This window comes from Idiotropiscis lumnitzeri, chromosome 6 (assembly GCF_059441095.1).
Source record: "Idiotropiscis lumnitzeri isolate Australia: NSW breed Sydney's pygmy pipehorse chromosome 6, RoL_Ilum_1.0, whole genome shotgun sequence".
Classification (NCBI taxonomy): Eukaryota; Metazoa; Chordata; class Actinopteri; order Syngnathiformes; family Syngnathidae; genus Idiotropiscis; species Idiotropiscis lumnitzeri.
In genome coordinates this window covers 7,005,249-7,030,031 of record NC_142396.1, presented here as the reverse complement: position 1 = coordinate 7,030,031, position 24,783 = coordinate 7,005,249, and the positions used below count along the sequence as shown (strand labels likewise).

Sequence of the window (24,783 nt, the reverse complement as noted above, 5' to 3'; positions counted from 1 at the left end):
ATCATTGTCAGAATATTAGTGTTCTGTCAACAAAGTCAAGTCTGTCATTTTGCCGTTGTATTCTATGTATTGAGTTTTAGAGAAGTCCACTGAGGTACAACCCCAATAGAGCCTGGGTAGCTCAGTCGGTAGAGCATCAGACTTTTAATCTGAGGGTCCAGGGTTCAAGTCCCTGTTCAGGCGTCCTTGTTGACACTAAGAGTAACCCCCCAGAAGCTAGCCATTTTTCAGTAATGAAATCATTGTCAGACTATTAGTGTTCTGTCAACGAAGTCAAGTCCGCCATTTTGCCGTTGTATGCTATGTAATGAGTTTTGGAGAAGTCCACTGAGGAGAAACTCCCACGGAGCCTGGGTAGCTCAGTCGGTAGAGCATCAGACTTTTAATCTGAGGGTCCAGGCTTCAAGTCCCTGCTCAGGCGTTCTTATTGACACTAGGAGTAACCCCCCAAAAGCGAGCCATTTTTCAGTCATGAAATCATTGTCAGATTATTAGTATTCTGTCAACGAAGTCAATTCCGTCATTTTGCCGTTGTATGCGTTATGGAGAAGTCCACTGAGGAGGTCTCCCAATGGAGCCTGGTTACCTCAGTCGGTAGAGCATCAGACTTTTAATCTGAGGGTCCAGGGTTCAAGTCCCTGTTCAGGCGTCCTTTTTGACACTAAGAGTAACCCCCCAGAAGCTAGCCATTTTTCAGTAATGAAATCATTGTCAGACTATTAGTGTTCTGTAAACGAAGTCAAGTCCGCCATTTTGCCGTTGTATGCTATGTATTGAGTTTTGGAGAAGTCCACTGAGGAGAATCTCCCACGTAGCCTGGGTAGCTCAGTCGGTAGAGCATCAGACTTTTAATCTGAGGGTCCAGGGTTCAAGTCCCTGTTCAGGCGTCTTTGTTGACATTAAGAGTAACCCCCCAAAAGCTAGCCATTTTTCAGTAATGAAATCATTGTCAGAATATTAGTGTTCAGTCAACAAAGTCAAGTCTGCCATTTTGCCGTTGTATGCTATGTATTGAGTTTTGGAGAAGTCCACCGAGGAGAAACTCCCACGGACCCTGGGTAGCTCAGTCGGTAGAGCATCAGACTTTTAATCTGAGGGTCCAGGGTTCAAGTCCCTGTTCAGGCGTCCTTGTTGACACTAAGAGTAACCCCCCAGAAGCTAGCCATTTTTCAGTAATGAAATCATTGTCAGACTATTAGTGTTCTGTCAACGAAGTCAAGTCCGCCATTTTGCCGTTGTATGCTATGTATTGAGTTTTGGAGAAGTCCACTGAGGAGAATCTCCCACGTAGCCTGGGTAGCTCAGTCGGTAGAGCATCAGACTTTTAATCTGAGGGTCCAGGGTTCAAGTCCCTGTTCAGGCGTCTTTGTTGACATTAAGAGTAACCCCCCAAAAGCTAGCCATTTTTCAGTAATGAAATCATTGTCAGAATATTAGTGTTCTGTCAACAAAGTCAAGTCTGTCATTTTGCCGTTGTATTCTATGTATTGAGTTTTAGAGAAGTCCACTGAGGTACAACCCCAATAGAGCCTGGGTAGCTCAGTCGGTAGAGCATCAGACTTTTAATCTGAGGGTCCAGGGTTCAAGTCCCTGTTCAGGCGTCTTTGTTGACACTAGGAGTAACCCCCCAAAAGCGAGCCATTTTTCAGTCATGAAATCATTGTCAGATTATTAGTATTCTGTCAACGAAGTCAATTCCGTCATTTTGCCGTTGTATGCGTTATGGAGAAGTCCACTGAGGAGGTCTCCCAATGGAGCCTGGTTAGCTCAGTCGGTAGAGCATCAGACTTTTAATCTGAGGGTCCAGGGTTCAAGTCCCTGTTCAGGCGTCCTTTTTGACACTAAGAGTAACCCCCCAGAAGCTAGCCATTTTTCAGTAATGAAATCATTGTCAGACTATTAGTGTTCTGTCAACGAAGTCAAGTCCGCCATTTTGCCGTTGTATGCTATGTATTGAGTTTTGGAGAAGTCCACTGAGGAGAATCTCCCACGTAGCCTGGGTAGCTCAGTCGGTAGAGCATCAGACTTTTAATCTGAGGGTCCAGGGTTCAAGTCCCTGTTCAGGCGTCTTTGTTGACATTAAGAGTAACCCCCCAAAAGCTAGCCATTTTTCAGTAATGAAATCATTGTCAGAATATTAGTGTTCAGTCAACAAAGTCAAGTCTGCCATTTTGCCGTTGTATGCTATGTATTGAGTTTTGGAGAAGTCCACCGAGGAGAAACTCCCACGGACCCTGGGTAGCTCAGTCGGTAGAGCATCAGACTTTTAATCTGAGGGTCCAGGGTTCAAGTCCCTGTTCAGGCGTCCTTGTTGACACTAAGAGTAACCCCCCAGAAGCTAGCCATTTTTCAGTAATGAAATCATTGTCAGACTATTAGTGTTCTGTCAACGAAGTCAAGTCCGCCATTTTGCCGTTGTATGCTATGTATTGAGTTTTGGAGAAGTCCACTGAGGAGAATCTCCCACGTAGCCTGGGTAGCTCAGTCGGTAGAGCATCAGACTTTTAATCTGAGGGTCCAGGGTTCAAGTCCCTGTTCAGGCGTCTTTGTTGACATTAAGAGTAACCCCCCAAAAGCTAGCCATTTTTCAGTAATGAAATCATTGTCAGAATATTAGTGTTCTGTCAACAAAGTCAAGTCTGTCATTTTGCCGTTGTATTCTATGTATTGAGTTTTAGAGAAGTCCACTGAGGTACAACCCCAATAGAGCCTGGGTAGCTCAGTCGGTAGAGCATCAGACTTTTAATCTGAGGGTCCAGGGTTCAAGTCCCTGTTCAGGCGTCCTTGTTGACACTAAAGGTAACCCCCCAAAAGCTAGCCATTTTTCAGTAATGAAATCATTGTCAGAATATTAGTGTTCTGTCAACAAATTCAAGTCCGTCATTTTGCCGTTGTATTCTATGTATTGAGTTTTGGAGAAGTCCACTGAGGAGAATCTCCCACGTAGCCTGGGTAGCTCAGTCGGTAGAGCATCAGACTTTTAATCTGAGGGTCCAGGGTTCAAGTCCCTGTTCAGGCGTCTTTGTTGACATTAAGAGTAACCCCCCAAAAGCTAGCCATTTTTCAGTAATGAAATCATTGTCAGAATATTAGTGTTCTGTCAACAAAGTCAAGTCTGTCATTTTGCCGTTGTATTCTATGTATTGAGTTTTAGAGAAGTCCACTGAGGTACAACCCCAATAGAGCCTGGGTAGCTCAGTCGGTAGAGCATCAGACTTTTAATCTGAGGGTCCAGGGTTCAAGTCCCTGTTCAGGCGTCCTTGTTGACACTAAGAGTAACCCCCCAGAAGCTAGCCATTTTTCAGTAATGAAATCATTGTCAGACTATTAGTGTTCTGTCAACGAAGTCAAGTCCGCCATTTTGCCGTTGTATGCTATGTAATGAGTTTTGGAGAAGTCCACTGAGGAGAAACTCCCACGGAGCCTGGGTAGCTCAGTCGGTAGAGCATCAGACTTTTAATCTGAGGGTCCAGGCTTCAAGTCCCTGTTCAGGCGTCTTTGTTGACATTAAGAGTAACCCCCCAAAAGCTAGCCATTTTTCAGTAATGAAATCATTGTCAGAATATTAGTGTTCAGTCAACAAAGTCAAGTCTGCCATTTTGCCGTTGTATGCTATGTATTGAGTTTTGGAGAAGTCCACCGAGGAGAAACTCCCACGGACCCTGGGTAGCTCAGTCGGTAGAGCATCAGACTTTTAATCTGAGGGTCCAGGGTTCATTGTCAGACTATTAGTGTTCTGTCAACGAAGTCAAGTCCGACATTTTGCCGTTGTATGCTATGTATTGAGTTTTGGAGAAGTCCACTGAGGAGAATCTCCCACGTAGCCTGGGTAGCTCAGTCGGTAGAGCATCAGACTTTTAATCTGAGGGTCCAGGGTTCAAGTCCCTGTTCAGGCGTCTTTGTTGACATTAAGAGTAACCCCCCAAAAGCTAGCCATTTTTCAGTAATGAAATCATTGTCAGAATATTAGTGTTCTGTCAACAAAGTCAAGTCTGTCATTTTGCCGTTGTATTCTATGTATTGAGTTTTAGAGAAGTCCACTGAGGTACAACCCCAATAGAGCCTGGGTAGCTCAGTCGGTAGAGCATCAGACTTTTAATCTGAGGGTCCAGGGTTCAAGTCCCTGTTCAGGCGTCCTTGTTGACACTAAAGGTAACCCCCCAAAAGCTAGCCATTTTTCAGTAATGAAATCATTGTCAGAATATTAGTGTTCTGTCAACAAATTCAAGTCCGTCATTTTGCCGTTGTATTCTATGTATTGAGTTTTAGAGAAGTCCACTGAGGTACAACCCCAAAAGAGCCTGGATAGCTCAGTCGGTAGAGCATCAGACTTTTAATCTGAGGGTCCAGGGTTCAAGTCCCTGTTCAGGCGTCCTTGTTGACACTAAGAGTAACCCCCCAGAAGCTAGCCATTTTTCAGTAATGAAATCATTGTCAGACTATTAGTGTTCTGTCAACGAAGTCAAGTCCGCCATTTTGCCGTTGTATGCTATGTATTGAGTTTTGGAGAAGTCCACTGAGGAGAAGCTCCCACGGAGCCTGGGTAGCTCAGTCGGTAGAGCATCAGACTTTTAATCTGAGGGTCCAGGGTTCACGTCCCTGTTCAGGCGTTCTTATTGACACTAGGAGTAACCCCCCAAAAGCGAGCCATTTTTCAGTCATGAAATCATTGTCAGATTATTAGTATTCTGTCAACGAAGTCAAGTCCGTCATTTTGCCGTTGTATGCGTTATGGAGAAGTCCACTGAGGAGGTCTCCCAATGGAACCTGGTTAGCTCAGTCGGTAGAGCATCAGACTTTTAATCTGAGGGTCCAGGGTTCAAGTCCCTGTTCAGGCGTCCTTTTTGACACTAAGAGTAACCCCCCAGAAGCTAGCCATTTTTCAGTAATGAAATCATTGTCAGACTATTAGTGTTCTGTCAACGAAGTCAAGTCCGCCATTTTGCCGTTGTATGCTATGTATTGAGTTTTGGAGAAGTCCACTGAGGAGAATCTCCCACGTAGCCTGGTTAGCTCAGTCGGTAGAGCATCAGACTTTTAATCTGAGGGTCCAGGGTTCAAGTCCCTGTTCAGGCGTCTTTGTTGACATTAAGAGTAACCCCCCAAAAGGTAGCCATTTTTCAGTAATGAAATCATTGTCAGAATATTAGTGTTCAGTCAACAAAGTCAAGTCTGCCATTTTGCCGTTGTATGCTATGTATTGAGTTTTGGAGAAGTCCACCGAGGAGAAACTCCCACGGAGCCTGGGTAGCTCAGTCGGTAGAGCATCAGACTTTTAATCTGAGGGTCCAGGGTTCAAGTCCCTGTTCAGGCGTCTTTGTTGACATTAAGAGTAACCCCCCAAAAGCTAGCCATTTTTCAGTAATGAAATCATTGTCAGAATATTAGTGTTCTGTCAACAAAGTCAAGTCTGTCATTTTGCCGTTGTATTCTATGTATTGAGTTTTAGAGAAGTCCACTGAGGTACAACCCCAATAGAGCCTGGGTAGCTCAGTCGGTAGAGCATCAGACTTTTAATCTGAGGGTCCAGGGTTCAAGTCCCTGTTCAGGCGTCCTTGTTGACACTAAGAGTAACCCCCCAGAAGCTAGCCATTTTTCAGTAATGAAATCATTGTCAGACTATTAGTGTTCTGTCAACGAAGTCAAGTCCGCCATTTTGCCGTTGTATGCTATGTAATGAGTTTTGGAGAAGTCCACTGAGGAGAAACTCCCACGGAGCCTGGGTAGCTCAGTCGGTAGAGCATCAGACTTTTAATCTGAGGGTCCAGGCTTCAAGTCCCTGTTCAGGCGTCTTTGTTGACATTAAGAGTAACCCCCCAAAAGCTAGCCATTTTTCAGTAATGAAATCATTGTCAGAATATTAGTGTTCAGTCAACAAAGTCAAGTCTGCCATTTTGCCGTTGTATGCTATGTATTGAGTTTTGGAGAAGTCCACCGAGGAGAAACTCCCACGGACCCTGGGTAGCTCAGTCGGTAGAGCATCAGACTTTTAATCTGAGGGTCCAGGGTTCATTGTCAGACTATTAGTGTTCTGTCAACGAAGTCAAGTCCGCCATTTTGCCGTTGTATGCTATGTATTGAGTTTTGGAGAAGTCCACTGAGGAGAATCTCCCACGTAGCCTGGGTAGCTCAGTCGGTAGAGCATCAGACTTTTAATCTGAGGGTCCAGGGTTCAAGTCCCTGTTCAGGCGTCTTTGTTGACATTAAGAGTAACCCCCCAAAAGCTAGCCATTTTTCAGTAATGAAATCATTGTCAGAATATTAGTGTTCTGTCAACAAAGTCAAGTCTGTCATTTTGCCGTTGTATTCTATGTATTGAGTTTTAGAGAAGTCCACTGAGGTACAACCCCAATAGAGCCTGGGTAGCTCAGTCGGTAGAGCATCAGACTTTTAATCTGAGGGTCCAGGGTTCAAGTCCCTGTTCAGGCGTCCTTGTTGACACTAAAGGTAACCCCCCAAAAGCTAGCCATTTTTCAGTAATGAAATCATTGTCAGAATATTAGTGTTCTGTCAACAAATTCAAGTCCGTCATTTTGCCGTTGTATTCTATGTATTGAGTTTTAGAGAAGTCCACTGAGGTACAACCCCATAAGAGCCTGGATAGCTCAGTCGGTAGAGCATCAGACTTTTAATCTGAGGGTCCAGGGTTCAAGTCCCTGTTCAGGCGTCCTTGTTGACACTAAGAGTAACCCCCCAGAAGCTAGCCATTTTTCAGTAATGAAATCATTGTCAGACTATTAGTGTTCTGTCAACGAAGTCAAGTCCGCCATTTTGCCGTTGTATGCTATGTATTGAGTTTTGGAGAAGTCCACTGAGGAGAAGCTCCCACGGAGCCTGGGTAGCTCAGTCGGTAGAGCATCAGACTTTTAATCTGAGGGTCCAGGGTTCACGTCCCTGTTCAGGCGTTCTTATTGACACTAGGAGTAACCCCCCAAAAGCGAGCCATTTTTCAGTCATGAAATCATTGTCAGATTATTAGTATTCTGTCAACGAAGTCAAGTCCGTCATTTTGCCGTTGTATGCGTTATGGAGAAGTCCACTGAGGAGGTCTCCCGATGGAGCCTGGTTAGCTCAGTCGGTAGAGCATCAGACTTTTAATCTGAGGGTCCAGGGTTCAAGTCCCTGTTCAGGCGTCCTTTTTGACACTAAGAGTAACCCCCCAGAAGCTAGCCATTTTTCAGTAATGAAATCATTGTCAGACTATTAGTGTTCTGTCAACGAAGTCAAGTCCGCCATTTTGCCGTTGTATGCTATGTATTGAGTTTTGGAGAAGTCCACTGAGGAGAATCTCCCACGTAGCCTGGTTAGCTCAGTCGGTAGAGCATCAGACTTTTAATCTGAGGGTCCAGGGTTCAAGTCCCTGTTCAGGCGTCTTTGTTGACATTAAGAGTAACCCCCCAAAAGGTAGCCATTTTTCAGTAATGAAATCATTGTCAGAATATTAGTGTTCAGTCAACAAAGTCAAGTCTGCCATTTTGCCGTTGTATGCTATGTATTGAGTTTTGGAGAAGTCCACCGAGGAGAAACTCCCACGGAGCCTGGGTAGCTCAGTCGGTAGAGCATCAGACTTTTAATCTGAGGGTCCAGGGTTCAAGTCCCTGTTCAGGCGTCTTTGTTGACATTAAGAGTAACCCCCCAAAAGCTAGCCATTTTTCAGTAATGAAATCATTGTCAGAATATTAGTGTTCTGTCAACAAAGTCAAGTCTGTCATTTTGCCGTTGTATTCTATGTATTGAGTTTTAGAGAAGTCCACTGAGGTACAACCCCAATAGAGCCTGGGTAGCTCAGTCGGTAGAGCATCAGACTTTTAATCTGAGGGTCCAGGGTTCAAGTCCCTGTTCAGGCGTCCTTTTTGACACGAAGAGTAACCCCCCAGAAGCTAGCCATTTTTCAGTAATGAAATCATTGTCAGACTATTAGTGTTCTGTCAACGAAGTCAAGTCCGCCATTTTGCCGTTGTATGCTATGTATTGAGTTTTGGAGAAGTCCACTGAGGAGAATCTCCCATGTAGCCTGGGTAGCTCAGTCGGTAGAGCATCAGACTTTTAATCTGAGGGTCCAGGGTTCAAGTCCCTGTTCAGGCGTCTTTGTTGACATTAAGAGTAACCCCCCAAAAGCTAGCCATTTTTCAGTAATAAAATCATTGTCAGAATATTAGTGTTCTGTCAACAAAGTCAAGTCCGTCATTTTGCAGTTGTATTCTATGTATTGAGTTTTAGAGAAGTCCACTGAGGTACAACCCCTATAGAGCCTGGGTAGCTCAGTCGGTAGAGCATCAGACTTTTAATCTGAGGGTCCAGGGTTCAACTCCCTGTTCAGGCGTCCTTGTTGACACTAAAGGTAACCCCCCATAAGCTAGCCATTTTTCAGTAATGAAATCATTGTCAGAATATTAGTGTTCTGTCAACAAAGTCAAGTCCGTCATTTTGCCGTTGTATTCTATGTATTGAGTTTTAGAGAAATCCACTGAGGTACAACCCCAATCGAGCCTGGATAGCTCAGTCGGTAGAGCATCAGACTTTTAATCTGAGGGTCCCGGGTTCAAGTCCCTGTTCAGGCGTTCTTATTGACACTAGGAGTAACCCCCCAGAAGCAAGCCATTTTTCAGTAATGAAATCATTGTCAGACTCTTAGTGTTCTGTCAACGAAGTCAAGTCCGCCATTTTGCCGTTGTATGCTATGTATTGAGTTTTGGAGAAGTCCACTGAGGAGAATCTCCCACGTAGCCTAGGTAGATCAGTCGGTAGAGCATCAGACTTTTAATCTGAGGGTCCAGGGTTCAAGTCCCTGTTCAGGCGTCTTTGTTGACATTAAGAGTAACCCCCCAAAAGCTAGCCATTTTTCAGTAATGAAATCATTGTCAGAATATTAGTGTTCTGTCAACAAAGTCAAGTCTGTCATTTTGCCGTTGTATTCTATGTATTGAGTTTTAGAGAAGTCCACTGAGGTACAACCCCAATAGAGCCTGGGTAGCTCAGTCGGTAGAGCATCAGACTTTTAATCTGAGGGTCCAGGGTTCAAGTCCCTGTTCAGGCGTTCTTATTGACACTAGGAGTAACCCCCCAGAAGCTAGCCATTTTTCAGTAATGAAATCATTGTCAGACTCTTAGTGTTCTGTCAACGAAGTCAAGTCCGCCATTTTGCCGTTGTATGCTATGTATTGAGTTTTGGAGAAGTCCACTGAGGAGAATCTCCCACGTAGCCTGGGTAGCTCAGTCGGTAGAGCATCAGACTTTTAATCTGAGGGTCCAGGGTTCAAGTCCCTGTTCAGGCGTCTTTGTTGACATTAAGAGTAACCCCCCAAAAGCTAGCCATTTTTCAGTAATGAAATCATTGTCAGAATATTAGTGTTCTGTCAACAAAGTCAAGTCTGTCATTTTGCCGTTGTATTCTATGTATTGAGTTTTAGAAAAGTCCACTGAGGTACAACCCCAATAGAGCCTGGGTAGCTCAGTCGGTAGAGCATCAGACTTTTAATCTGAGAGTCCAGGGTTCAAGTCCCTGTTCAGGCGTCCTTGTTGACACTAAAGGTAACCCCCCAAAAGCTAGCCATTTTTCAGTAATGAAATCATTGTCAGAATATTAGTGTTCTGTCAACAAATTCAAGTCCGGCATTTTGCCGTTGTATTCTATGTATTGAGTTTTGGAGAAGTCCACTGAGGAGAATCTCCCACGTAGCCTGGGTAGCTCAGTCGGTAGAGCATCAGACTTTTAATCTGAGGGTCCAGGGTTCAAGTCCCTGTTCAGGCGTCTTTGTTGACATTAAGAGTAACCCCCCAAAAGCTAGCCATTTTTCAGTAATGAAATCATTGTCAGAATATTAGTGTTCTGTCAACAAAGTCAAGTCTGTCATTTTGCCGTTGTATTCTATGTATTGAGTTTTAGAGAAGTCCACTGAGGTACAACCCCAATAGAGCCTGGGTAGCTCAGTCGGTAGAGCATCAGACTTTTAATCTGAGGGTCCAGGGTTCAAGTCCCTGTTCAGGCGTCCTTGTTGACACTAAGAGTAACCCCCCAGAAGCTAGCCATTTTTCAGTAATGAAATCATTGTCAGACTATTAGTGTTCTGTCAACGAAGTCAAGTCCGCCATTTTGCCGTTGTATGCTATGTAATGAGTTTTGGAGAAGTCCACTGAGGAGAAACTCCCACGGAGCCTGGGTAGCTCAGTCGGTAGAGCATCAGACTTTTAATCTGAGGGTCCAGGCTTCAAGTCCCTGCTCAGGCGTTCTTATTGACACTAGGAGTAACCCCCCAAAAGCGAGCCATTTTTCAGTCATGAAATCATTGTCAGATTATTAGTATTCTGTCAACGAAGTCAATTCCGTCATTTTGCCGTTGTATGCGTTATGGAGAAGTCCACTGAGGAGGTCACCCAAAGTAGCCTGGTTAGCTCAGTCGGTAGAGCATCAGACTTTTAATCTGAGGGTCCAGGGTTCAAGTCCCTGTTCAGGCGTCCTTTTTGACACTAAGAGTAACCCCCCAGAAGCTAGCCATTTTTAAGTAATGAAATCATTGTCAGACTATTAGTGTTCTGTCAACGAAGTCAAGTCCGCCATTTTGCCGTTGTATGCTATGTATTGAGTTTTGGAGAAGTCCACTGAGGAGAATCTCCCACGTAGCCTGGGTAGCTCAGTCGGTAGAGCATCAGACTTTTAATCTGAGGGTCCAGGGTTCAAGTCCCTGTTCAGGCGTCTTTGTTGACATTAAGAGTAACCCCCCAAAAGCTAGCCATTTTTCAGTAATGAAATCATTGTCAGAATATTAGTGTTCAGTCAACAAAGTCAAGTCTGCCATTTTGCCGTTGTATGCTATGTATTGAGTTTTGGAGAAGTCCACCGAGGAGAAACTCCCACGGACCCTGGGTAGCTCAGTAGTTAGAGCATCAGACTTTTAATATGAGGGTCCAGGGTTCAAGTCCCTGTTCAGGCGTCCTTGTTGACACTAAGAGTAACCCCCCAGAAGCTAGCCATTTTTCAGTAATGAAATCATTGTCAGACTATTAGTGTTCTGTCAACGAAGTCAAGTCCGCCATTTTGCCGTTGTATGCTATGTATTGAGTTTTGGAGAAGTCCACTGAGGAGAGTCTCCCACGTAGCCTGGGTAGCTCAGTCGGTAGAGCATCAGACTTTTAATCTGAGGGTCCAGGGTTCAAGTCCCTGTTCAGGCGTCCTTGTTGACACTAAAGGTAACCCCCCAAAAGCTAGCCATTTTTCAGTAATGAAATCACTGTCAGAATATTAGTGTTCTGTCAACAAATTCAAGTCCGTCATTTTGCCGTTGTATTCTATGTATTGAGTTTTAGAGAAGTCCACTGAGGTACAACCCCAATAGAGCCTGGGTAGCTCAGTCGGTAGAGCATCAGACTTTTAATCTGAGGGTCCAGGGTTCAACTCCCTGTTCAGGCGTCCTTGTTGACACTAAAGGTAACCCCCCATAAGCTAGCCATTTTTCAGTAATGAAATCATTGTCAGAATATTAGTGTTCTGTCAACAAAGTCAAGTCCGTCATTTTGCCGTTGTATTCTATGTATTGAGTTTTAGAGAAATCCACTGAGGTACAACCCCAATCGAGCCTGGATAGCTCAGTCGGTAGAGCATCAGACTTTTAATCTGAGGGTCCCGGGTTCAAGTCCCTGTTCAGGCGTTCTTATTGACACTAGGAGTAACCCCCCAGAAGCAAGCCATTTTTCAGTAATGAAATCATTGTCAGACTCTTAGTGTTCTGTCAACGAAGTCAAGTCCGCCATTTTGCCGTTGTATGCTATGTATTGAGTTTTGGAGAAGTCCACTGAGGAGAATCTCCCACGTAGCCTAGGTAGCTCAGTCGGTAGAGCATCAGACTTTTAATCTGAGGGTCCAGGGTTCAAGTCCCTGTTCAGGCGTCTTTGTTGACATTAAGAGTAACCCCCCAAAAGCTAGCCATTTTTCAGTAATGAAATCATTGTCAGAATATTAGTGTTCTGTCAACAAAGTCAAGTCTGTCATTTTGCCGTTGTATTCTATGTATTGAGTTTTAGAGAAGTCCACTGAGGTACAACCCCAATAGAGCCTGGGTAGCTCAGTCGGTAGAGCATCAGACTTTTAATCTGAGGGTCCAGGGTTCAAGTCCCTGTTCAGGCGTCCTTGTTGACACTAAGAGTAACCCCCCAGAAGCTAGCCATTTTTCAGTAATGAAATCATTGTCAGACTATTAGTGTTCTGTCAACGAAGTCAAGTCCGCCATTTTGCCGTTGTATGCTATGTAATGAGTTTTGGAGAAGTCCACTGAGGAGAAACTCCCACGGAGCCTGGGTAGCTCAGTCGGTAGAGCATCAGACTTTTAATCTGAGGGTCCAGGCTTCAAGTCCCTGCTCAGGCGTTCTTATTGACACTAGGAGTAACCCCCCAAAAGCGAGCCATTTTTCAGTCATGAAATCATTGTCAGATTATTAGTATTCTGTCAACGAAGTCAATTCCGTCATTTTGCCGTTGTATGCGTTATGGAGAAGTCCACTGAGGAGGTCACCCAAAGTAGCCTGGTTAGCTCAGTCGGTAGAGCATCAGACTTTTAATCTGAGGGTCCAGGGTTCAAGTCCCTGTTCAGGCGTCCTTTTTGACACTAAGAGTAACCCCCCAGAAGCTAGCCATTTTTAAGTAATGAAATCATTGTCAGACTATTAGTGTTCTGTCAACGAAGTCAAGTCCGCCATTTTGCCGTTGTATGCTATGTATTGAGTTTTGGAGAAGTCCACTGAGGAGAATCTCCCACGTAGCCTGGGTAGCTCAGTCGGTAGAGCATCAGACTTTTAATCTGAGGGTCCAGGGTTCAAGTCCCTGTTCAGGCGTCTTTGTTGACATTAAGAGTAACCCCCCAAAAGCTAGCCATTTTTCAGTAATGAAATCATTGTCAGAATATTAGTGTTCAGTCAACAAAGTCAAGTCTGCCATTTTGCCGTTGTATGCTATGTATTGAGTTTTGGAGAAGTCCACCGAGGAGAAACTCCCACGGACCCTGGGTAGCTCAGTCGGTAGAGCATCAGACTTTTAATATGAGGGTCCAGGGTTCAAGTCCCTGTTCAGGCGTCCTTGTTGACACTAAGAGTAACCCCCCAGAAGCTAGCCATTTTTCAGTAATGAAATCATTGTCAGACTATTAGTGTTCTGTCAACGAAGTCAAGTCCGCCATTTTGCCGTTGTATGCTATGTATTGAGTTTTGGAGAAGTCCACTGAGGAGAATCTCCCACGTAGCCTGGGTAGCTCAGTCGGTAGAGCATCAGACTTTTAATCTGAGGGTCCAGGGTTCAAGTCCCTGTTCAGGCGTCCTTGTTGACACTAAAGGTAACCCCCCAAAAGCTAGCCATTTTTCAGTAATGAAATCACTGTCAGAATATTAGTGTTCTGTCAACAAATTCAAGTCCGTCATTTTGCCGTTGTATTCTATGTATTGAGTTTTAGAGAAGTCCACTGAGGTACAACCCCAAAAGAGCCTGGATAGCTCAGTCGGTAGAGCATCAGACTTTTAATCTGAGGGTCCAGGGTTCAAGTCCCTGTTCAGGCGTCCTTGTTGACACTAAGAGTAACCCCCCAGAAGCTAGCCATTTTTCAGTAATGAAATCATTGTCAGAATATTAGTGTTCTGTCAACAAAGTCAAGTCCGTCATTTTGCCGTTGTATTCTATGTATTGAGTTTTAGAGAAATCCACTGAGGTACAACCCCAATCGAGCCTGGATAGCTCAGTCGGTAGAGCATCAGACTTTTAATCTGAGGGTCCAGGGTTCAAGTCCCTGTTCAGGCGTTCTTATTGACACTAGGAGTAACCCCCCAGAAGCAAGCCATTTTTCAGTAATGAAATCATTGTCAGACTCTTAGTGTTCTGTCAACGAAGTCAAGTCCGCCATTTTGCCGTTGTATGCTATGTATTGAGTTTTGGAGAAGTCCACTGAGGAGAATCTCCCACGTAGCCTAGGTAGCTCAGTCGGTAGAGCATCAGACTTTTAATCTGAGGGTCCAGGGTTCAAGTCCCTGTTCAGGCGTCTTTGTTGACATTAAGAGTAACCCCCCAAAAGCTAGCCATTTTTCAGTAATGAAATCATTGTCAGAATATTAGTGTTCTGTCAACAAAGTCAAGTCTGTCATTTTGCCGTTGTATTCTATGTATTGAGTTTTAGAGAAGTCCACTGAGGTACAACCCCAATAGAGCCTGGGTAGCTCAGTCGGTAGAGCATCAGACTTTTAATCTGAGGGTCCAGGGTTCAAGTCCCTGTTCAGGCGTCCTTGTTGACACTAAGAGTAACCCCCCAGAAGCTAGCCATTTTTCAGTAATGAAATCATTGTCAGACTATTAGTGTTCTGTCAACGAAGTCAAGTCCGCCATTTTGCCGTTGTATGCTATGTAATGAGTTTTGGAGAAGTCCACTGAGGAGAAACTCCCACGGAGCCTGGGTAGCTCAGTCGGTAGAGCATCAGACTTTTAATCTGAGGGTCCAGGCTTCAAGTCCCTGCTCAGGCGTTCTTATTGACACTAGGAGTAACCCCCCAAAAGCGAGCCATTTTTCAGTCATGAAATCATTGTCAGATTATTAGTATTCTGTCAACGAAGTCAATTCCGTCATTTTGCCGTTGTATGCGTTATGGAGAAGTCCACTGAGGAGGTCTCCCAAAGTAGCCTGGTTAGCTCAGTCGGTAGAGCATCAGACTTTTAATCTGAGGGTCCAGGGTTCAAGTCCCTGTTCAGGCGTCCTTTTTGACACTAAGAGTAACCCCCCAGAAGCTAGCCATTTTTAAGTAATGAAATCATTGTCAGACTATTAGTGTTCTGTCAACGAAGTCAAGTCCGCCATTTTGCCGTTGTATGCTATGTATTGAGTTTTGGAGAAGTCCACTGAGGAGGTCTCCCAATGGAGCCTGGTTAGCTCAGTCGGTAGAGCATCAGACTTTTAATCTGAGGGTCCAGGGTTCAAGTCCCTGTTCAGGCGTCCTTTTTGACACTAAGAGTAACCCCCCAGAAGCTAGCCATTTTTCAGTAATGAAATCATTGTCAGACTATTAGTGTTCTGTCAACGAAGTCAAGTCCGCCATTTTGCCGTTGTATGCTATGTATTGAGTTTTGGAGAAGTCCACTGAGGAGAATCTCCCACGTAGCCTGGTTAGCTCAGTCGGTAGAGCATCAGACTTTTAATCTGAGGGTCCAGGGTTCAAGTCCCTGTTCAGGCGTCTTTGTTGACATTAAGAGTAACCCCCCAAAAGCTAGCCATTTTTCAGTAATGAAATCATTGTCAGAATATTAGTGTTCTGTCAACAAAGTCAAGTCTGTCATTTTGCCGTTGTATTCTATGTATTGAGTTTTAGAGAAGTCCACTGAGGTACAACCCCAATAGAGCCTGGGTAGCTCAGTCGGTAGAGCATCAGACTTTTAATCTGAGGGTCCAGGGTTCAAGTCCCTGTTCAGGCGTCCTTTTTGACACGAAGAGTAACCCCCCAGAAGCTAGCCATTTTTCAGTAATGAAATCATTGTCAGACTATTAGTGTTCTGTCAACGAAGTCAAGTCCGCCATTTTGCCGTTGTATGCGATGTATTGAGTTTTGGAGAAGTCCACTGAGGAGAATCTCCCACGTAGCCTGGGTAGCTCAGTCGGTAGAGCATCAGACTTTTAATCTGAGGGTCCAGGGTTCAAGTCCCTGTTCAGGCGTCTTTGTTGACATTAAGAGTAACCCCCCAAAAGCTAGCCATTTTTCAGTAATAAAATCATTGTCAGAATATTCGTGTTCTGTCAACAAAGTCAAGTCTGTCATTTTGCAGTTGTATTCTATGTATTGAGTTTTAGAGAAGTCCACTGAGGTACAACACCAATAGAGCCTGGGTAGCTCAGTCGGTAGAGCATCAGACTTTTAATCTGAGGGTCCAGGGTTCAAGTCCCTGTTCAGGCGTCCTTGTTGACACTAAAGGTAACCCCCCAAAAGCTAGCCATTTTTCAGTAATGAAATCACTGTCAGAATATTAGTGTTCTGTCAACAAATTCAAGTCCGTCATTTTGCCGTTGTATTCTATGTATTGAGTTTTAGAGAAGTCCACTGAGGTACAACCCCAAAAGAGCCTGGATAGCTCAGTCGGTAGAGCATCAGACTTTTAATCTGAGGGTCCAGGGTTCAAGTCCCTGTTCAGGCGTCCTTGTTGACACTAAGAGTAACCCCCCAGAAGCTAGCCATTTTTCAGTAATGAAATCATTGTCAGAATATTAGTGTTCTGTCAACAAAGTCAAGTCCGTCATTTTGCCGTTGTATTCTATGTATTGAGTTTTAGAGAAATCCACTGAGGTACAACCCCAATCGAGCCTGGATAGCTCAGTCGGTAGAGCATCAGACTTTTAATCTGAGGGTCCAGGGTTCAAGTCCCTGTTCAGGCGTTCTTATTGACACTAGGAGTAACCCCCCAGAAGCAAGCCATTTTTCAGTAATGAAATCATTGTCAGACTCTTAGTGTTCTGTCAACGAAGTCAAGTCCGCCATTTTGCCGTTGTATGCTATGTATTGAGTTTTGGAGAAGTCCACTGAGGAGAATCTCCCACGTAGCCTAGGTAGCTCAGTCGGTAGAGCATCAGACTTTTAATCTGAGGTTCCAGGGTTCAAGTCCCTGTTCAGGCGTCTTTGTTGACATTAAGAGTAACCCCCCAAAAGCTAGCCATTTTTCAGTAATGAAATCATTGTCAGAATATTAGTGTTCTGTCAACAAAGTCAAGTCTGTCATTTTGCCGTTGTATTCTATGTATTGAGTTTTAGAGAAGTCCACTGAGGTACAACCCCAATAGAGCCTGGGTAGCTCAGTCGGTAGAGCATCAGACTTTTAATCTGAGGGTCCAGGGTTCAAGTCCCTGTTCAGGCGTTCTTATTGACACTAGGAGTAACCCCCCAGAAGCTAGCCATTTTTCAGTAATGAAATCATTGTCAGACTCTTAGTGTTCTGTCAACGAAGTCAAGTCCGCCATTTTGCCGTTGTATGCTATGTATTGAGTTTTGGAGAAGTCCACTGAGGAGAATCTCCCACGTAGCCTGGGTAGCTCAGTCGGTAGAGCATCAGACTTTTAATCTGAGGGTCCAGGGTTCAAGTCCCTGTTCAGGCGTCTTTGTTGACATTAAGAGTAACCCCCCAAAAGCTAGCCATTTTTCAGTAATGAAATCATTGTCAGAATATTAGTGTTCTGTCAACAAAGTCAAGTCTGTCATTTTGCCGTTGTATTCTATGTATTGAGTTTTAGAGAAGTCCACTGAGGTACAACCCCAATAGAGCCTGGGTAGCTCAGTCGGTAGAGCATCAGACTTTTAATCTGAGAGTCCAGGGTTCAAGTCCCTGTTCAGGCGTCCTTGTTGAAACTAAAGGTAACCCCCCAAAAGCTAGCCATTTTTCAGTAATGAAATCATTGTCAGAATATTAGTGTTCTGTCAACAAATTCAAGTCCGGCATTTTGCCGTTGTATTCTATGTATTGAGTTTTGGAGAAGTCCACCGAGGAGAAACTCCCACGGACCCTGGGTAGCTCAGTCGGTAGAGCATCAGACTTTTAATATGAGGGTCCAGGGTTCAAGTCCCTGTTCAGGCGTCCTTGTTGACACTAAGAGTAACCCCCCAGAAGCTAGCCATTTTTCAGTAATGAAATCATTGTCAGACTATTAGTGTTCTGTCAACGAAGTCAAGTCTGTCATTTTGCCGTTGTATTCTATGTATTGAGTTTTAGAGAAGTCCACTGAGGTACAACCCCAATAGAGCCTGGGTAGCTCAGTCGGTAGAGCATCAGACTTTTAATCTGAGGGTCCAGGGTTCAAGTCCCTGTTCAGGCGTCCTTGTTGACACTAAGAGTAACCCCCCAGAAGCTAGCCATTTTTAAGTAATGAAATCATTGTCAGACTATTAGTGTTCTGTCAACGAAGTCAAGTCCGCCATTTTGCCGTTGTATGCTATGTATTGAGTTTTGGAGAAGTCCACTGAGGAGAATCTCCCACGGAGCCTGGGTAGCTCAGTCGGTAGAGCATCAGACTTTTAATCTGAGGGTCCAGGGTTCAAGTCCCTGTTCAGGCGTCTTTGTTGACATTAAGAGTAACCCCCCAAAAGCTAGCCATTTTTCAGTAATGAAATCATTGTCAGAATATTAGTGTTCAGTCAACAAAGTCAAGTCTGCCATTTTGCCGTTGTATTCTATGTATTGAGTTTTAGAGAAGTCCACTGAGGTACAACCCCAATAGAGCCTGGGTAGCTCAGTCGGTAGAGCATCAGACTTTTAATCTGAGGGTCCAGGGTTCAAGTCCCTGTTCAGGCGTTCTTATTGACACTAGGAGTAACCCCCCAGAAGCTAGCCATTTTTCAGTAATGAAATCATTGTCAGACTCTTAGTGTTCTGTCAACGAAGTCAAGTCCGCCATTTTGCCGTTGTATGCTATGTATTGAGTTTTGGAGAAGTCCACTGAGGAGAATCTCCCACGTAGCCTGGGTAGCTCAGTCGGTAGAGCATCAGACTTTTAATCTGAGGGTCCAGGGTTCAAGTCCCTGTTCAGGCGTCTTTGTTGACATTAAGAGTAACCCCCCAAAAGCTAGCCATTTTTCAGTAATGAAATCATTGTCAGAATATTAGTGTTCTGTCAACAAAGTCAAGTCTGTCATTTTGCCGTTGTATTCTATGTATTGAGTTTTAGAGAAGTCCACTGAGGTACAACCCCAATAGAGCCTGGGTAGCTCAGTCGGTAGAGCATCAGACTTTTAATCTGAGAGTCCAGGGTTCAAGTCCCTGTTCAGGCGTCCTTGTTGAAACTAAAGGTAACCCCCCAAAAGCTAGCCATTTTTCAGTAATGAAATCATTGTCAGAATATTAGTGTTCTGTCAACAAATTCAAGTCCGGCATTTTGCCGTTGTATTCTATGTATTGAGTTTTGGAGAAGTCCACCGAGGAGAAACTCCCACGGACCCTGGGTAGCTCAGTCGGTAGAGCATCAGACTTTTAATATGAGGGTCCAGGGTTCAAGTCCCTGTTCAGGCGTCCTTGTTGACACTAAGAGTAACCCCCCAGAAGCTAGCCATTTTTCAGTAATGAAATCATTGTCAGACTATTAGTGTTCTGTCAACGAAGTCAAGTCTGTCATTTTGCCGTTGTATTCTATGTATTGAGTTTTAGAGAAGTCCACTGAGGTACAACCCCAATAGAGCCTGGGTAGCTCAGTCGGTAGAGCATCAGACTTTTAATCTGAGGGTCCAGGGTTCAAGTCCCTGTTCAGGCGTCCTTGTTGACACTAAGAGTAACCCCCCAGAAGCTAGCCATTTTTAAGTAATGAAATCATTGTCAGACTATTAGTGTTCTGTCAACGAAGTCAAGTCCGCCATTTTGCCGTTGTATGCTATGTATTGAGTTTTGGAGAAGTCCACTGAGGAGAATCTCCCACGGAGCCTGGGTAGCTCAGTCGGTAGAGCATCAGACTTTTAATCTGAGGGTCCAGGGTTCAAGTCCCTGTTCAGGCGTCTTTGTTGACATTAAGAGTAACCCCCCAAAAGCTAGCCATTTTTCAGTAATGAAATCATTGTCAGAATATTAGTGTTCAGTCAACAAAGTCAAGTCTGCCATTTTGCCGTTGTATGCTATGTATTGAGTTTTGGAGAAGTCCACCGAGGAGAAACTCCCACGGACCCTGGGTAGCTCAGTCGGTAGAGCATCAGACTTTTAATATGAGGGTCCAGGGTTCAAGTCCCTGTTCAGGCGTCCTTGTTGACACTAAGAGTAACCCCCCAGAAGCTAGCCATTTTTCAGTAATGAAATCATTGTCAGACTATTAGTGTTCTGTCAACGAAGTCAAGTCCGCCATTTTGCCGTTGTATGCTATGTATTGAGTTTTGGAGAAGTCCACTGAGGAGAATCTCCCACGTAGCCTGGGTAGCTCAGTCGGTAGAGCATCAGACTTTTAATCTGAGGGTCCAGGGTTCAAGTCCCTGTTCAGGCGTCCTTGTTGACACTAAAGGTAACCCCCCAAAAGCTAGCCATTTTTCAGTAATGAAATCACTGTCAGAATATTAGTGTTCTGTCAACAAATTCAAGTCCGTCATTTTGCCGTTGTATTCTATGTATTGAGTTTTAGAGAAGTCCACTGAGGTACAACCCCAAAAGAGCCTGGATAGCTCAGTCGGTAGAGCATCAGACTTTTAATCTGAGGGTCCAGGGTTCAAGTCCCTGTTCAGGCGTCCTTTTTGACACTAAGAGTAACCCCCCAGAAGCTAGCCATTTTTCAGTAATGAAATCATTGTCAGACTATTAGTGTTCTGTCAACGAAGTCAAGTCCGCCATTTTGCCGTTGTATGCTATGTATTGAGTTTTGGAGAAGTCCACTGAGGAGAATCTCCCACGTAGCCTGGTTAGCTCAGTCGGTAGAGCATCAGACTTTTAATCTGAGGGTCCAGGGTTCAAGTCCCTGTTCAGGCGTCTTTGTTGACATTAAGAGTAACCCCCCAAAAGCTAGCCATTTTTCAGTAATGAAATCATTGTCAGAATATTAGTGTTCTGTCAACAAAGTCAAGTCTGTCATTTTGCCGTTGTATTCTATGTATTGAGTTTTAGAGAAGTCCACTGAGGTACAACCCCAATAGAGCCTGGGTAGCTCAGTCGGTAGAGCATCAGACTTTTAATCTGAGGGTCCAGGGTTCAAGTCCCTGTTCAGGCGTCCTTTTTGACACGAAGAGTAACCCCCCAGAAGCTAGCCATTTTTCAGTAATGAAATCATTGTCAGACTATTAGTGTTCTGTCAACGAAGTCAAGTCCGCCATTTTGCCGTTGTATGCGATGTATTGAGTTTTGGAGAAGTCCACTGAGGAGAATCTCCCACGTAGCCTGGGTAGCTCAGTCGGTAGAGCATCAGACTTTTAATCTGAGGGTCCAGGGTTCAAGTCCCTGTTCAGGCGTCTTTGTTGACATTAAGAGTAACCCCCCAAAAGCTAGCCATTTTTCAGTAATAAAATCATTGTCAGAATATTCGTGTTCTGTCAACAAAGTCAAGTCTGTCATTTTGCAGTTGTATTCTATGTATTGAGTTTTAGAGAAGTCCACTGAGGTACAACACCAATAGAGCCTGGGTAGCTCAGTCGGTAGAGCATCCGACTTTTAATCTGAGGGTCCAGGGTTCAACTCCCTGTTCAGGCGTCCTTGTTGACACTAAAGGTAACCCCCCAAAAGCTAGCCATTTTTCAGTAATGAAATCATTGTCAGAATATTAGTGTTCTGTCAACAAAGTCAAGTCCGTCATTTTGCCGTTGTATTCTATGTATTGAGTTTTAGAGAAATCCACTGAGGTACAACCCCAATAGAGCCTGGATAGCTCAGTCGGTAGAGCATCAGACTTTTAATCTGAGGGTCCAGGGTTCAAGTCCCTGTTCAGGCGTCCTTGTTGACACTAAGAGTAACCCCCCAGAAGCTAGCCATTTTTCAGTAATGAAATCATTGTCTGACTATTAGTGTTCTGTCAACGAAGTCAAGTCCGCCATTTTGCCGTTGTATGCTATGTAATGAGTTTTGGAGAAGTCCACTGAGGAGAAGCTCCCACGGAGCCTGGGTAGCTCAGTCGGTAGAGCATCAGACTTTTAATCTGAGGGTCCAGGGTTCAAGTCCCTGTTCAGGCGTCCTTTTTGACACTAAGAGTAACCCCCCAGAAGCTAGCCATTTTTCAGTAATGAAATCATTGTCAGACTATTAGTGTTCTGTCAACGAAGTCAAGTCCGCCATTTTGCCGTTGTATGCTATGTATTGAGTTTTGGAGAAGTCCACTCAGAAGAATCCCCTACGGACCCTGGGTAGCTCAGTCGGTAGAGCATCAGATTTTTAATCTGAGGGTCCAGGGTTCAAGTCCCTGTCCAGGCGTCCTTGTTGACACTAAAGGTAACCCCCCAAAAGCTAGCTATTTTTCAGTAATGAAATCATTGTCAGAATATTCGTGTTCTGTCAACAAAGTCAAGTCCGTCATTTTGCCGTTGTATTCTATGTATTGAGTTTTAGAGAAGTCCACTGAGGTACAGCCCCAATAGAGCCTGGGTAGCTCAGTCGGTAGAGCATCAGACTTTTAATCTGAGGGTCCAGGGTTCAAGTCCCTGTTCAGGCGTCCTTTTTGACACTAAGAGTAACCCCCCAAAGCTGGCCATTTTTCAGTAATGAAATCATTGTCAGACTATTAGTGTTCTGTCAACGAAGTCAAGTCCGCCATTTTGCCGTTGTATGCTATGTATTGAGTTTTGGAGAAGTCCACTGAGGAGAATCTCCCATGTAGCCTGGGTAGCTCAGTCGGTAGAGCATCAGACTTTTAATCTGAGGATCCATGGTTCAAGTCCCTGTTCAGTCGTCCTTGTTGACACTAAGAGTAACCCCCCAAAAGCTAGCCATTTTTCAGTAATGAAATCATTGTCAGAATATTAGTGTTCTTTCAACGAAGTCAAGTCTGCCATTTTGCCGTTGTATGCTATGTATTGAGTTTTGGAGAAGTCCACTGAGGAGAAACTCTCACGGAGCCTGGGTAGCTCAGTCGGAAGAGCATCAGACTTTTAATCTGAGGGTCCAGGGTTCAAGTCCCTGTTCAGGCGTCCTTGTTGAAGCTAAGACGAACCCCCCAAACGCTAGACATTTTTCATTAATGAAATCATTGTCAGATTATTAGTATTCTGTCAACAAAGTCAAGTCCTTCATTTTGCCGTTGTATGCCATGTATTAAGTTTTTGAGAAGTCCACTCAGTAGAATCTCCAAAGGAGCCTGGGTAGCTCAGTCGGTAGAGCATCAGACTTTTAATCTGAGGGTCCAGGGTTCAAGTCCCTGTTCAGGCGTCCTTGTTGACACTAAAGGTAACCCCCCAAAAGCAAGCCATTTTTCAGTGATGAAATCATTGTCAGAATATTAGTGTTCTGTCAACGAAGTCAAGTCTGCCGTTTTGCCGTTGTATGCTATGTATTGCGTTTTGGAGAAGTCCACTGAGAAGAAACTCCCACGGAGCCTGGGTAGCTCAGTCGGTAGAGCATCAGACTTTTAATCTGAGGGTCCAGGGTTCAAGTCCCTGTTCAGGCGTCCTTGTTGACATTATGAGTAACCCCCCAAAAGCGAGCCATTTTTCAGTCATGAAATCATTGTCAGATTATTAGTATTCTGTCAACGAAGTCAAGTCCGTCATTTTGCCGTTGTATGCTATGTATTGAGTTATGGAGAAGTCCACTGAGGAGGTCTCCCAATGGAGCCTGGTTAGCTCAGTCGGTAGAGCATCAGACTTTTAATCTGAGGGTCCAGGGTTCAAGTCCCTTTTCAGGAACCCTTGTTGACACTGAGAGGAACCCCCCCAAAACCTAGACATTTTTCAATAATGAAATCATTTTGAGAATATGAGTCTTCTGTCAACGAAGTCAAGTCCCTCATTTTGCCGTTGTTTGCTATGTATTGAGTTTTAGAGAAGTCCACTGAGGTACACCGCCAATTGAACCTGGGTAGCTCAGCCGGTAGAGCATAAGACTTAATCTGAGGGTCCTGGGTTCAAGTCCATGATCAGGCGTCCTTATTGACACTAAGAGGAACCCCCGAAAACGAGACATTTTGTTAGTAATGAAATCATTGTCAGAATATTAGTGTTCTGTCAACAAAGTCAAGTCCGCCATTTTGCCGTTGTATGCTATGTATTGGGTTTTGGAGAAGTCCACTGAGGAGAGCCCCCCCACGGAGCCTGGTTAGCTCAGTCGGTAGAGCATCAGACTTTTAATCTGAGGGTCCCTTTTCAGGCGTCCTTGATGACTCTAAAAGGAACACCCCCCCCCAAAAGTGAGAGATGTTTCATTAATGAAGTCATTGTCAGAATATTAGTATTATGTCAAGTCCGTCATTTTGCCGTCGTATGCTATGTATTGAGTTATGGAGAAGTCCACTAAACAAAGTTCCCAACGGAGCATGGGTAGCTCAGTCGGTAGAGCGTCAGACATTTAATTTGAGGTTCCAGGGTTCAAGTCCCCGTTCCCGTGTCCTTGTTGACACTAAGAGGAACCCCCCAAAAGCTAGACATGTTTCAGTAATGTAATCATTGTCAGAATATTAGTATTCTGTCAATGAAGTCATGTCTGTCATTTTTCCGTCATATGCTCTGTATTGAGTTTTGGAGAAGTCCCCTGAGGAGCGTACCCTGCGGAGCCTGGGTAGCTCAGTCGGTAGATTATCAGACATGTAATGGTCCAGGCTTCAAGTCCCTGTTCAAGTGACCTTGTTAATTCTGGAGCACCCCACAAAAACCAGAGATAAATGTAATGAACCCATTCCCTGAATTCTAATATTGTCTATGTTTGCCAAATATTGTTTTGGGTAATATCCAGCCACGGTGGCCTTGAAAGTTCAAACAGGTCTCAATACTGCACCGATCGCCCAATGCAGATGCTATAAGTGCACAGATTTTAGTTTCAGTTCCGTTAAATCACACAGTATTACATTCATATGATGCACGTCTTTGTGTGTTTCTTCCAGGTGTGATGCCAGAGCGACAGTTCAGCGGCACCCAGTTTGTCTGCAGTGTAGTCGCCTCCCACGTGAGCCACCAGCCCTCCACCAGTTTCAGCTTTGTTTGGATCGCACCACCTCCTGGCACTGGCTGCGTCAACTTCTTGTAAGTCACTTTTTGTGTACTCTCCTATTTGTGTGTTTTTAATGGCTGAGAGAGGTCTGGCAAATAAATACCAAGGGTTGTTTAGACATGCGTATACCAACCAACGCAGGCTGACAGTACAATTCACTGCTGTCTGGCCTTTTTTTGACCCACTGGCTGTGGCAATGC

The 24,783-nt window shown here is 44.4% G+C and overlaps 1 protein-coding gene and 84 non-coding genes across 87 annotated transcripts in view; all 85 read left to right on the top strand.

Moving 5' to 3' along the window:
• Nucleotides 1–24,783, top strand: part of reln (reelin) — a 108,257-nt gene that overhangs the window by 38,728 nt on the left and 44,746 nt on the right. For all 3 annotated transcript variants that reach the window (XM_088298451.1, XM_088298450.1, XM_088298449.1), the window contains exon 3: nucleotides 24,477–24,615. In XM_088298451.1, the coding sequence (XP_088154577.1) occupies nucleotides 24,477–24,615 (139 nt within the window). The remainder of the gene's footprint in view (nucleotides 1–24,476; nucleotides 24,616–24,783) is intronic.
• On the top strand, nucleotides 111–183 carry trnak-uuu (transfer RNA lysine (anticodon UUU)). Its single transcript has one exon. It is a non-coding gene; the product is annotated as a tRNA-Lys (tRNA).
• trnak-uuu (transfer RNA lysine (anticodon UUU)) lies at nucleotides 349–421 on the top strand. Its single transcript has one exon. It is a non-coding gene; the product is annotated as a tRNA-Lys (tRNA).
• trnak-uuu (transfer RNA lysine (anticodon UUU)) lies at nucleotides 815–887 on the top strand. Its single transcript has one exon. It is a non-coding gene; the product is annotated as a tRNA-Lys (tRNA).
• trnak-uuu (transfer RNA lysine (anticodon UUU)) lies at nucleotides 1,291–1,363 on the top strand. Its single transcript has one exon. It is a non-coding gene; the product is annotated as a tRNA-Lys (tRNA).
• Nucleotides 1,529–1,601, top strand: trnak-uuu (transfer RNA lysine (anticodon UUU)). Its single transcript has one exon. It is a non-coding gene; the product is annotated as a tRNA-Lys (tRNA).
• On the top strand, nucleotides 1,757–1,829 carry trnak-uuu (transfer RNA lysine (anticodon UUU)). The gene has a single exon. It is a non-coding gene; the product is annotated as a tRNA-Lys (tRNA).
• Nucleotides 1,995–2,067, top strand: trnak-uuu (transfer RNA lysine (anticodon UUU)). The gene has a single exon. It is a non-coding gene; the product is annotated as a tRNA-Lys (tRNA).
• On the top strand, nucleotides 2,233–2,305 carry trnak-uuu (transfer RNA lysine (anticodon UUU)). Its single transcript has one exon. It is a non-coding gene; the product is annotated as a tRNA-Lys (tRNA).
• Nucleotides 2,471–2,543, top strand: trnak-uuu (transfer RNA lysine (anticodon UUU)). The gene has a single exon. It is a non-coding gene; the product is annotated as a tRNA-Lys (tRNA).
• trnak-uuu (transfer RNA lysine (anticodon UUU)) lies at nucleotides 2,709–2,781 on the top strand. Its single transcript has one exon. It is a non-coding gene; the product is annotated as a tRNA-Lys (tRNA).
• trnak-uuu (transfer RNA lysine (anticodon UUU)) lies at nucleotides 2,947–3,019 on the top strand. Its single transcript has one exon. It is a non-coding gene; the product is annotated as a tRNA-Lys (tRNA).
• Nucleotides 3,185–3,257, top strand: trnak-uuu (transfer RNA lysine (anticodon UUU)). The gene has a single exon. It is a non-coding gene; the product is annotated as a tRNA-Lys (tRNA).
• Nucleotides 3,423–3,495, top strand: trnak-uuu (transfer RNA lysine (anticodon UUU)). Its single transcript has one exon. It is a non-coding gene; the product is annotated as a tRNA-Lys (tRNA).
• Nucleotides 3,824–3,896, top strand: trnak-uuu (transfer RNA lysine (anticodon UUU)). The gene has a single exon. It is a non-coding gene; the product is annotated as a tRNA-Lys (tRNA).
• Nucleotides 4,062–4,134, top strand: trnak-uuu (transfer RNA lysine (anticodon UUU)). The gene has a single exon. It is a non-coding gene; the product is annotated as a tRNA-Lys (tRNA).
• Nucleotides 4,300–4,372, top strand: trnak-uuu (transfer RNA lysine (anticodon UUU)). Its single transcript has one exon. It is a non-coding gene; the product is annotated as a tRNA-Lys (tRNA).
• trnak-uuu (transfer RNA lysine (anticodon UUU)) lies at nucleotides 4,538–4,610 on the top strand. The gene has a single exon. It is a non-coding gene; the product is annotated as a tRNA-Lys (tRNA).
• On the top strand, nucleotides 5,004–5,076 carry trnak-uuu (transfer RNA lysine (anticodon UUU)). Its single transcript has one exon. It is a non-coding gene; the product is annotated as a tRNA-Lys (tRNA).
• Nucleotides 5,242–5,314, top strand: trnak-uuu (transfer RNA lysine (anticodon UUU)). The gene has a single exon. It is a non-coding gene; the product is annotated as a tRNA-Lys (tRNA).
• trnak-uuu (transfer RNA lysine (anticodon UUU)) lies at nucleotides 5,480–5,552 on the top strand. Its single transcript has one exon. It is a non-coding gene; the product is annotated as a tRNA-Lys (tRNA).
• On the top strand, nucleotides 5,718–5,790 carry trnak-uuu (transfer RNA lysine (anticodon UUU)). The gene has a single exon. It is a non-coding gene; the product is annotated as a tRNA-Lys (tRNA).
• On the top strand, nucleotides 6,119–6,191 carry trnak-uuu (transfer RNA lysine (anticodon UUU)). Its single transcript has one exon. It is a non-coding gene; the product is annotated as a tRNA-Lys (tRNA).
• Nucleotides 6,357–6,429, top strand: trnak-uuu (transfer RNA lysine (anticodon UUU)). Its single transcript has one exon. It is a non-coding gene; the product is annotated as a tRNA-Lys (tRNA).
• trnak-uuu (transfer RNA lysine (anticodon UUU)) lies at nucleotides 6,595–6,667 on the top strand. The gene has a single exon. It is a non-coding gene; the product is annotated as a tRNA-Lys (tRNA).
• On the top strand, nucleotides 6,833–6,905 carry trnak-uuu (transfer RNA lysine (anticodon UUU)). The gene has a single exon. It is a non-coding gene; the product is annotated as a tRNA-Lys (tRNA).
• Nucleotides 7,061–7,133, top strand: trnak-uuu (transfer RNA lysine (anticodon UUU)). The gene has a single exon. It is a non-coding gene; the product is annotated as a tRNA-Lys (tRNA).
• Nucleotides 7,299–7,371, top strand: trnak-uuu (transfer RNA lysine (anticodon UUU)). The gene has a single exon. It is a non-coding gene; the product is annotated as a tRNA-Lys (tRNA).
• Nucleotides 7,537–7,609, top strand: trnak-uuu (transfer RNA lysine (anticodon UUU)). Its single transcript has one exon. It is a non-coding gene; the product is annotated as a tRNA-Lys (tRNA).
• trnak-uuu (transfer RNA lysine (anticodon UUU)) lies at nucleotides 7,775–7,847 on the top strand. Its single transcript has one exon. It is a non-coding gene; the product is annotated as a tRNA-Lys (tRNA).
• trnak-uuu (transfer RNA lysine (anticodon UUU)) lies at nucleotides 8,013–8,085 on the top strand. The gene has a single exon. It is a non-coding gene; the product is annotated as a tRNA-Lys (tRNA).
• Nucleotides 8,251–8,323, top strand: trnak-uuu (transfer RNA lysine (anticodon UUU)). The gene has a single exon. It is a non-coding gene; the product is annotated as a tRNA-Lys (tRNA).
• Nucleotides 8,489–8,561, top strand: trnak-uuu (transfer RNA lysine (anticodon UUU)). Its single transcript has one exon. It is a non-coding gene; the product is annotated as a tRNA-Lys (tRNA).
• Nucleotides 8,965–9,037, top strand: trnak-uuu (transfer RNA lysine (anticodon UUU)). The gene has a single exon. It is a non-coding gene; the product is annotated as a tRNA-Lys (tRNA).
• Nucleotides 9,203–9,275, top strand: trnak-uuu (transfer RNA lysine (anticodon UUU)). Its single transcript has one exon. It is a non-coding gene; the product is annotated as a tRNA-Lys (tRNA).
• On the top strand, nucleotides 9,441–9,513 carry trnak-uuu (transfer RNA lysine (anticodon UUU)). Its single transcript has one exon. It is a non-coding gene; the product is annotated as a tRNA-Lys (tRNA).
• trnak-uuu (transfer RNA lysine (anticodon UUU)) lies at nucleotides 9,679–9,751 on the top strand. The gene has a single exon. It is a non-coding gene; the product is annotated as a tRNA-Lys (tRNA).
• trnak-uuu (transfer RNA lysine (anticodon UUU)) lies at nucleotides 9,917–9,989 on the top strand. Its single transcript has one exon. It is a non-coding gene; the product is annotated as a tRNA-Lys (tRNA).
• Nucleotides 10,155–10,227, top strand: trnak-uuu (transfer RNA lysine (anticodon UUU)). The gene has a single exon. It is a non-coding gene; the product is annotated as a tRNA-Lys (tRNA).
• On the top strand, nucleotides 10,383–10,455 carry trnak-uuu (transfer RNA lysine (anticodon UUU)). The gene has a single exon. It is a non-coding gene; the product is annotated as a tRNA-Lys (tRNA).
• Nucleotides 10,621–10,693, top strand: trnak-uuu (transfer RNA lysine (anticodon UUU)). Its single transcript has one exon. It is a non-coding gene; the product is annotated as a tRNA-Lys (tRNA).
• On the top strand, nucleotides 11,097–11,169 carry trnak-uuu (transfer RNA lysine (anticodon UUU)). Its single transcript has one exon. It is a non-coding gene; the product is annotated as a tRNA-Lys (tRNA).
• On the top strand, nucleotides 11,335–11,407 carry trnak-uuu (transfer RNA lysine (anticodon UUU)). Its single transcript has one exon. It is a non-coding gene; the product is annotated as a tRNA-Lys (tRNA).
• trnak-uuu (transfer RNA lysine (anticodon UUU)) lies at nucleotides 11,573–11,645 on the top strand. Its single transcript has one exon. It is a non-coding gene; the product is annotated as a tRNA-Lys (tRNA).
• On the top strand, nucleotides 11,811–11,883 carry trnak-uuu (transfer RNA lysine (anticodon UUU)). The gene has a single exon. It is a non-coding gene; the product is annotated as a tRNA-Lys (tRNA).
• On the top strand, nucleotides 12,049–12,121 carry trnak-uuu (transfer RNA lysine (anticodon UUU)). Its single transcript has one exon. It is a non-coding gene; the product is annotated as a tRNA-Lys (tRNA).
• On the top strand, nucleotides 12,287–12,359 carry trnak-uuu (transfer RNA lysine (anticodon UUU)). Its single transcript has one exon. It is a non-coding gene; the product is annotated as a tRNA-Lys (tRNA).
• Nucleotides 12,515–12,587, top strand: trnak-uuu (transfer RNA lysine (anticodon UUU)). Its single transcript has one exon. It is a non-coding gene; the product is annotated as a tRNA-Lys (tRNA).
• On the top strand, nucleotides 12,753–12,825 carry trnak-uuu (transfer RNA lysine (anticodon UUU)). The gene has a single exon. It is a non-coding gene; the product is annotated as a tRNA-Lys (tRNA).
• On the top strand, nucleotides 13,229–13,301 carry trnak-uuu (transfer RNA lysine (anticodon UUU)). The gene has a single exon. It is a non-coding gene; the product is annotated as a tRNA-Lys (tRNA).
• trnak-uuu (transfer RNA lysine (anticodon UUU)) lies at nucleotides 13,467–13,539 on the top strand. Its single transcript has one exon. It is a non-coding gene; the product is annotated as a tRNA-Lys (tRNA).
• On the top strand, nucleotides 13,705–13,777 carry trnak-uuu (transfer RNA lysine (anticodon UUU)). The gene has a single exon. It is a non-coding gene; the product is annotated as a tRNA-Lys (tRNA).
• trnak-uuu (transfer RNA lysine (anticodon UUU)) lies at nucleotides 13,943–14,015 on the top strand. The gene has a single exon. It is a non-coding gene; the product is annotated as a tRNA-Lys (tRNA).
• Nucleotides 14,181–14,253, top strand: trnak-uuu (transfer RNA lysine (anticodon UUU)). The gene has a single exon. It is a non-coding gene; the product is annotated as a tRNA-Lys (tRNA).
• Nucleotides 14,419–14,491, top strand: trnak-uuu (transfer RNA lysine (anticodon UUU)). Its single transcript has one exon. It is a non-coding gene; the product is annotated as a tRNA-Lys (tRNA).
• trnak-uuu (transfer RNA lysine (anticodon UUU)) lies at nucleotides 14,647–14,719 on the top strand. The gene has a single exon. It is a non-coding gene; the product is annotated as a tRNA-Lys (tRNA).
• Nucleotides 14,885–14,957, top strand: trnak-uuu (transfer RNA lysine (anticodon UUU)). The gene has a single exon. It is a non-coding gene; the product is annotated as a tRNA-Lys (tRNA).
• trnak-uuu (transfer RNA lysine (anticodon UUU)) lies at nucleotides 15,123–15,195 on the top strand. The gene has a single exon. It is a non-coding gene; the product is annotated as a tRNA-Lys (tRNA).
• On the top strand, nucleotides 15,361–15,433 carry trnak-uuu (transfer RNA lysine (anticodon UUU)). The gene has a single exon. It is a non-coding gene; the product is annotated as a tRNA-Lys (tRNA).
• trnak-uuu (transfer RNA lysine (anticodon UUU)) lies at nucleotides 15,599–15,671 on the top strand. Its single transcript has one exon. It is a non-coding gene; the product is annotated as a tRNA-Lys (tRNA).
• Nucleotides 15,837–15,909, top strand: trnak-uuu (transfer RNA lysine (anticodon UUU)). Its single transcript has one exon. It is a non-coding gene; the product is annotated as a tRNA-Lys (tRNA).
• trnak-uuu (transfer RNA lysine (anticodon UUU)) lies at nucleotides 16,075–16,147 on the top strand. Its single transcript has one exon. It is a non-coding gene; the product is annotated as a tRNA-Lys (tRNA).
• Nucleotides 16,313–16,385, top strand: trnak-uuu (transfer RNA lysine (anticodon UUU)). The gene has a single exon. It is a non-coding gene; the product is annotated as a tRNA-Lys (tRNA).
• Nucleotides 16,551–16,623, top strand: trnak-uuu (transfer RNA lysine (anticodon UUU)). Its single transcript has one exon. It is a non-coding gene; the product is annotated as a tRNA-Lys (tRNA).
• trnak-uuu (transfer RNA lysine (anticodon UUU)) lies at nucleotides 16,789–16,861 on the top strand. The gene has a single exon. It is a non-coding gene; the product is annotated as a tRNA-Lys (tRNA).
• trnak-uuu (transfer RNA lysine (anticodon UUU)) lies at nucleotides 17,027–17,099 on the top strand. The gene has a single exon. It is a non-coding gene; the product is annotated as a tRNA-Lys (tRNA).
• On the top strand, nucleotides 17,265–17,337 carry trnak-uuu (transfer RNA lysine (anticodon UUU)). The gene has a single exon. It is a non-coding gene; the product is annotated as a tRNA-Lys (tRNA).
• trnak-uuu (transfer RNA lysine (anticodon UUU)) lies at nucleotides 17,741–17,813 on the top strand. Its single transcript has one exon. It is a non-coding gene; the product is annotated as a tRNA-Lys (tRNA).
• On the top strand, nucleotides 17,979–18,051 carry trnak-uuu (transfer RNA lysine (anticodon UUU)). The gene has a single exon. It is a non-coding gene; the product is annotated as a tRNA-Lys (tRNA).
• trnak-uuu (transfer RNA lysine (anticodon UUU)) lies at nucleotides 18,217–18,289 on the top strand. Its single transcript has one exon. It is a non-coding gene; the product is annotated as a tRNA-Lys (tRNA).
• trnak-uuu (transfer RNA lysine (anticodon UUU)) lies at nucleotides 18,455–18,527 on the top strand. The gene has a single exon. It is a non-coding gene; the product is annotated as a tRNA-Lys (tRNA).
• Nucleotides 18,693–18,765, top strand: trnak-uuu (transfer RNA lysine (anticodon UUU)). The gene has a single exon. It is a non-coding gene; the product is annotated as a tRNA-Lys (tRNA).
• On the top strand, nucleotides 19,169–19,241 carry trnak-uuu (transfer RNA lysine (anticodon UUU)). Its single transcript has one exon. It is a non-coding gene; the product is annotated as a tRNA-Lys (tRNA).
• On the top strand, nucleotides 19,407–19,479 carry trnak-uuu (transfer RNA lysine (anticodon UUU)). The gene has a single exon. It is a non-coding gene; the product is annotated as a tRNA-Lys (tRNA).
• On the top strand, nucleotides 19,883–19,955 carry trnak-uuu (transfer RNA lysine (anticodon UUU)). The gene has a single exon. It is a non-coding gene; the product is annotated as a tRNA-Lys (tRNA).
• Nucleotides 20,121–20,193, top strand: trnak-uuu (transfer RNA lysine (anticodon UUU)). Its single transcript has one exon. It is a non-coding gene; the product is annotated as a tRNA-Lys (tRNA).
• trnak-uuu (transfer RNA lysine (anticodon UUU)) lies at nucleotides 20,359–20,431 on the top strand. Its single transcript has one exon. It is a non-coding gene; the product is annotated as a tRNA-Lys (tRNA).
• On the top strand, nucleotides 20,597–20,669 carry trnak-uuu (transfer RNA lysine (anticodon UUU)). Its single transcript has one exon. It is a non-coding gene; the product is annotated as a tRNA-Lys (tRNA).
• trnak-uuu (transfer RNA lysine (anticodon UUU)) lies at nucleotides 20,835–20,907 on the top strand. Its single transcript has one exon. It is a non-coding gene; the product is annotated as a tRNA-Lys (tRNA).
• On the top strand, nucleotides 21,311–21,383 carry trnak-uuu (transfer RNA lysine (anticodon UUU)). Its single transcript has one exon. It is a non-coding gene; the product is annotated as a tRNA-Lys (tRNA).
• Nucleotides 21,549–21,621, top strand: trnak-uuu (transfer RNA lysine (anticodon UUU)). Its single transcript has one exon. It is a non-coding gene; the product is annotated as a tRNA-Lys (tRNA).
• Nucleotides 22,025–22,097, top strand: trnak-uuu (transfer RNA lysine (anticodon UUU)). Its single transcript has one exon. It is a non-coding gene; the product is annotated as a tRNA-Lys (tRNA).
• Nucleotides 22,500–22,572, top strand: trnak-uuu (transfer RNA lysine (anticodon UUU)). The gene has a single exon. It is a non-coding gene; the product is annotated as a tRNA-Lys (tRNA).
• Nucleotides 22,738–22,810, top strand: trnak-uuu (transfer RNA lysine (anticodon UUU)). Its single transcript has one exon. It is a non-coding gene; the product is annotated as a tRNA-Lys (tRNA).
• Nucleotides 22,976–23,048, top strand: trnak-uuu (transfer RNA lysine (anticodon UUU)). Its single transcript has one exon. It is a non-coding gene; the product is annotated as a tRNA-Lys (tRNA).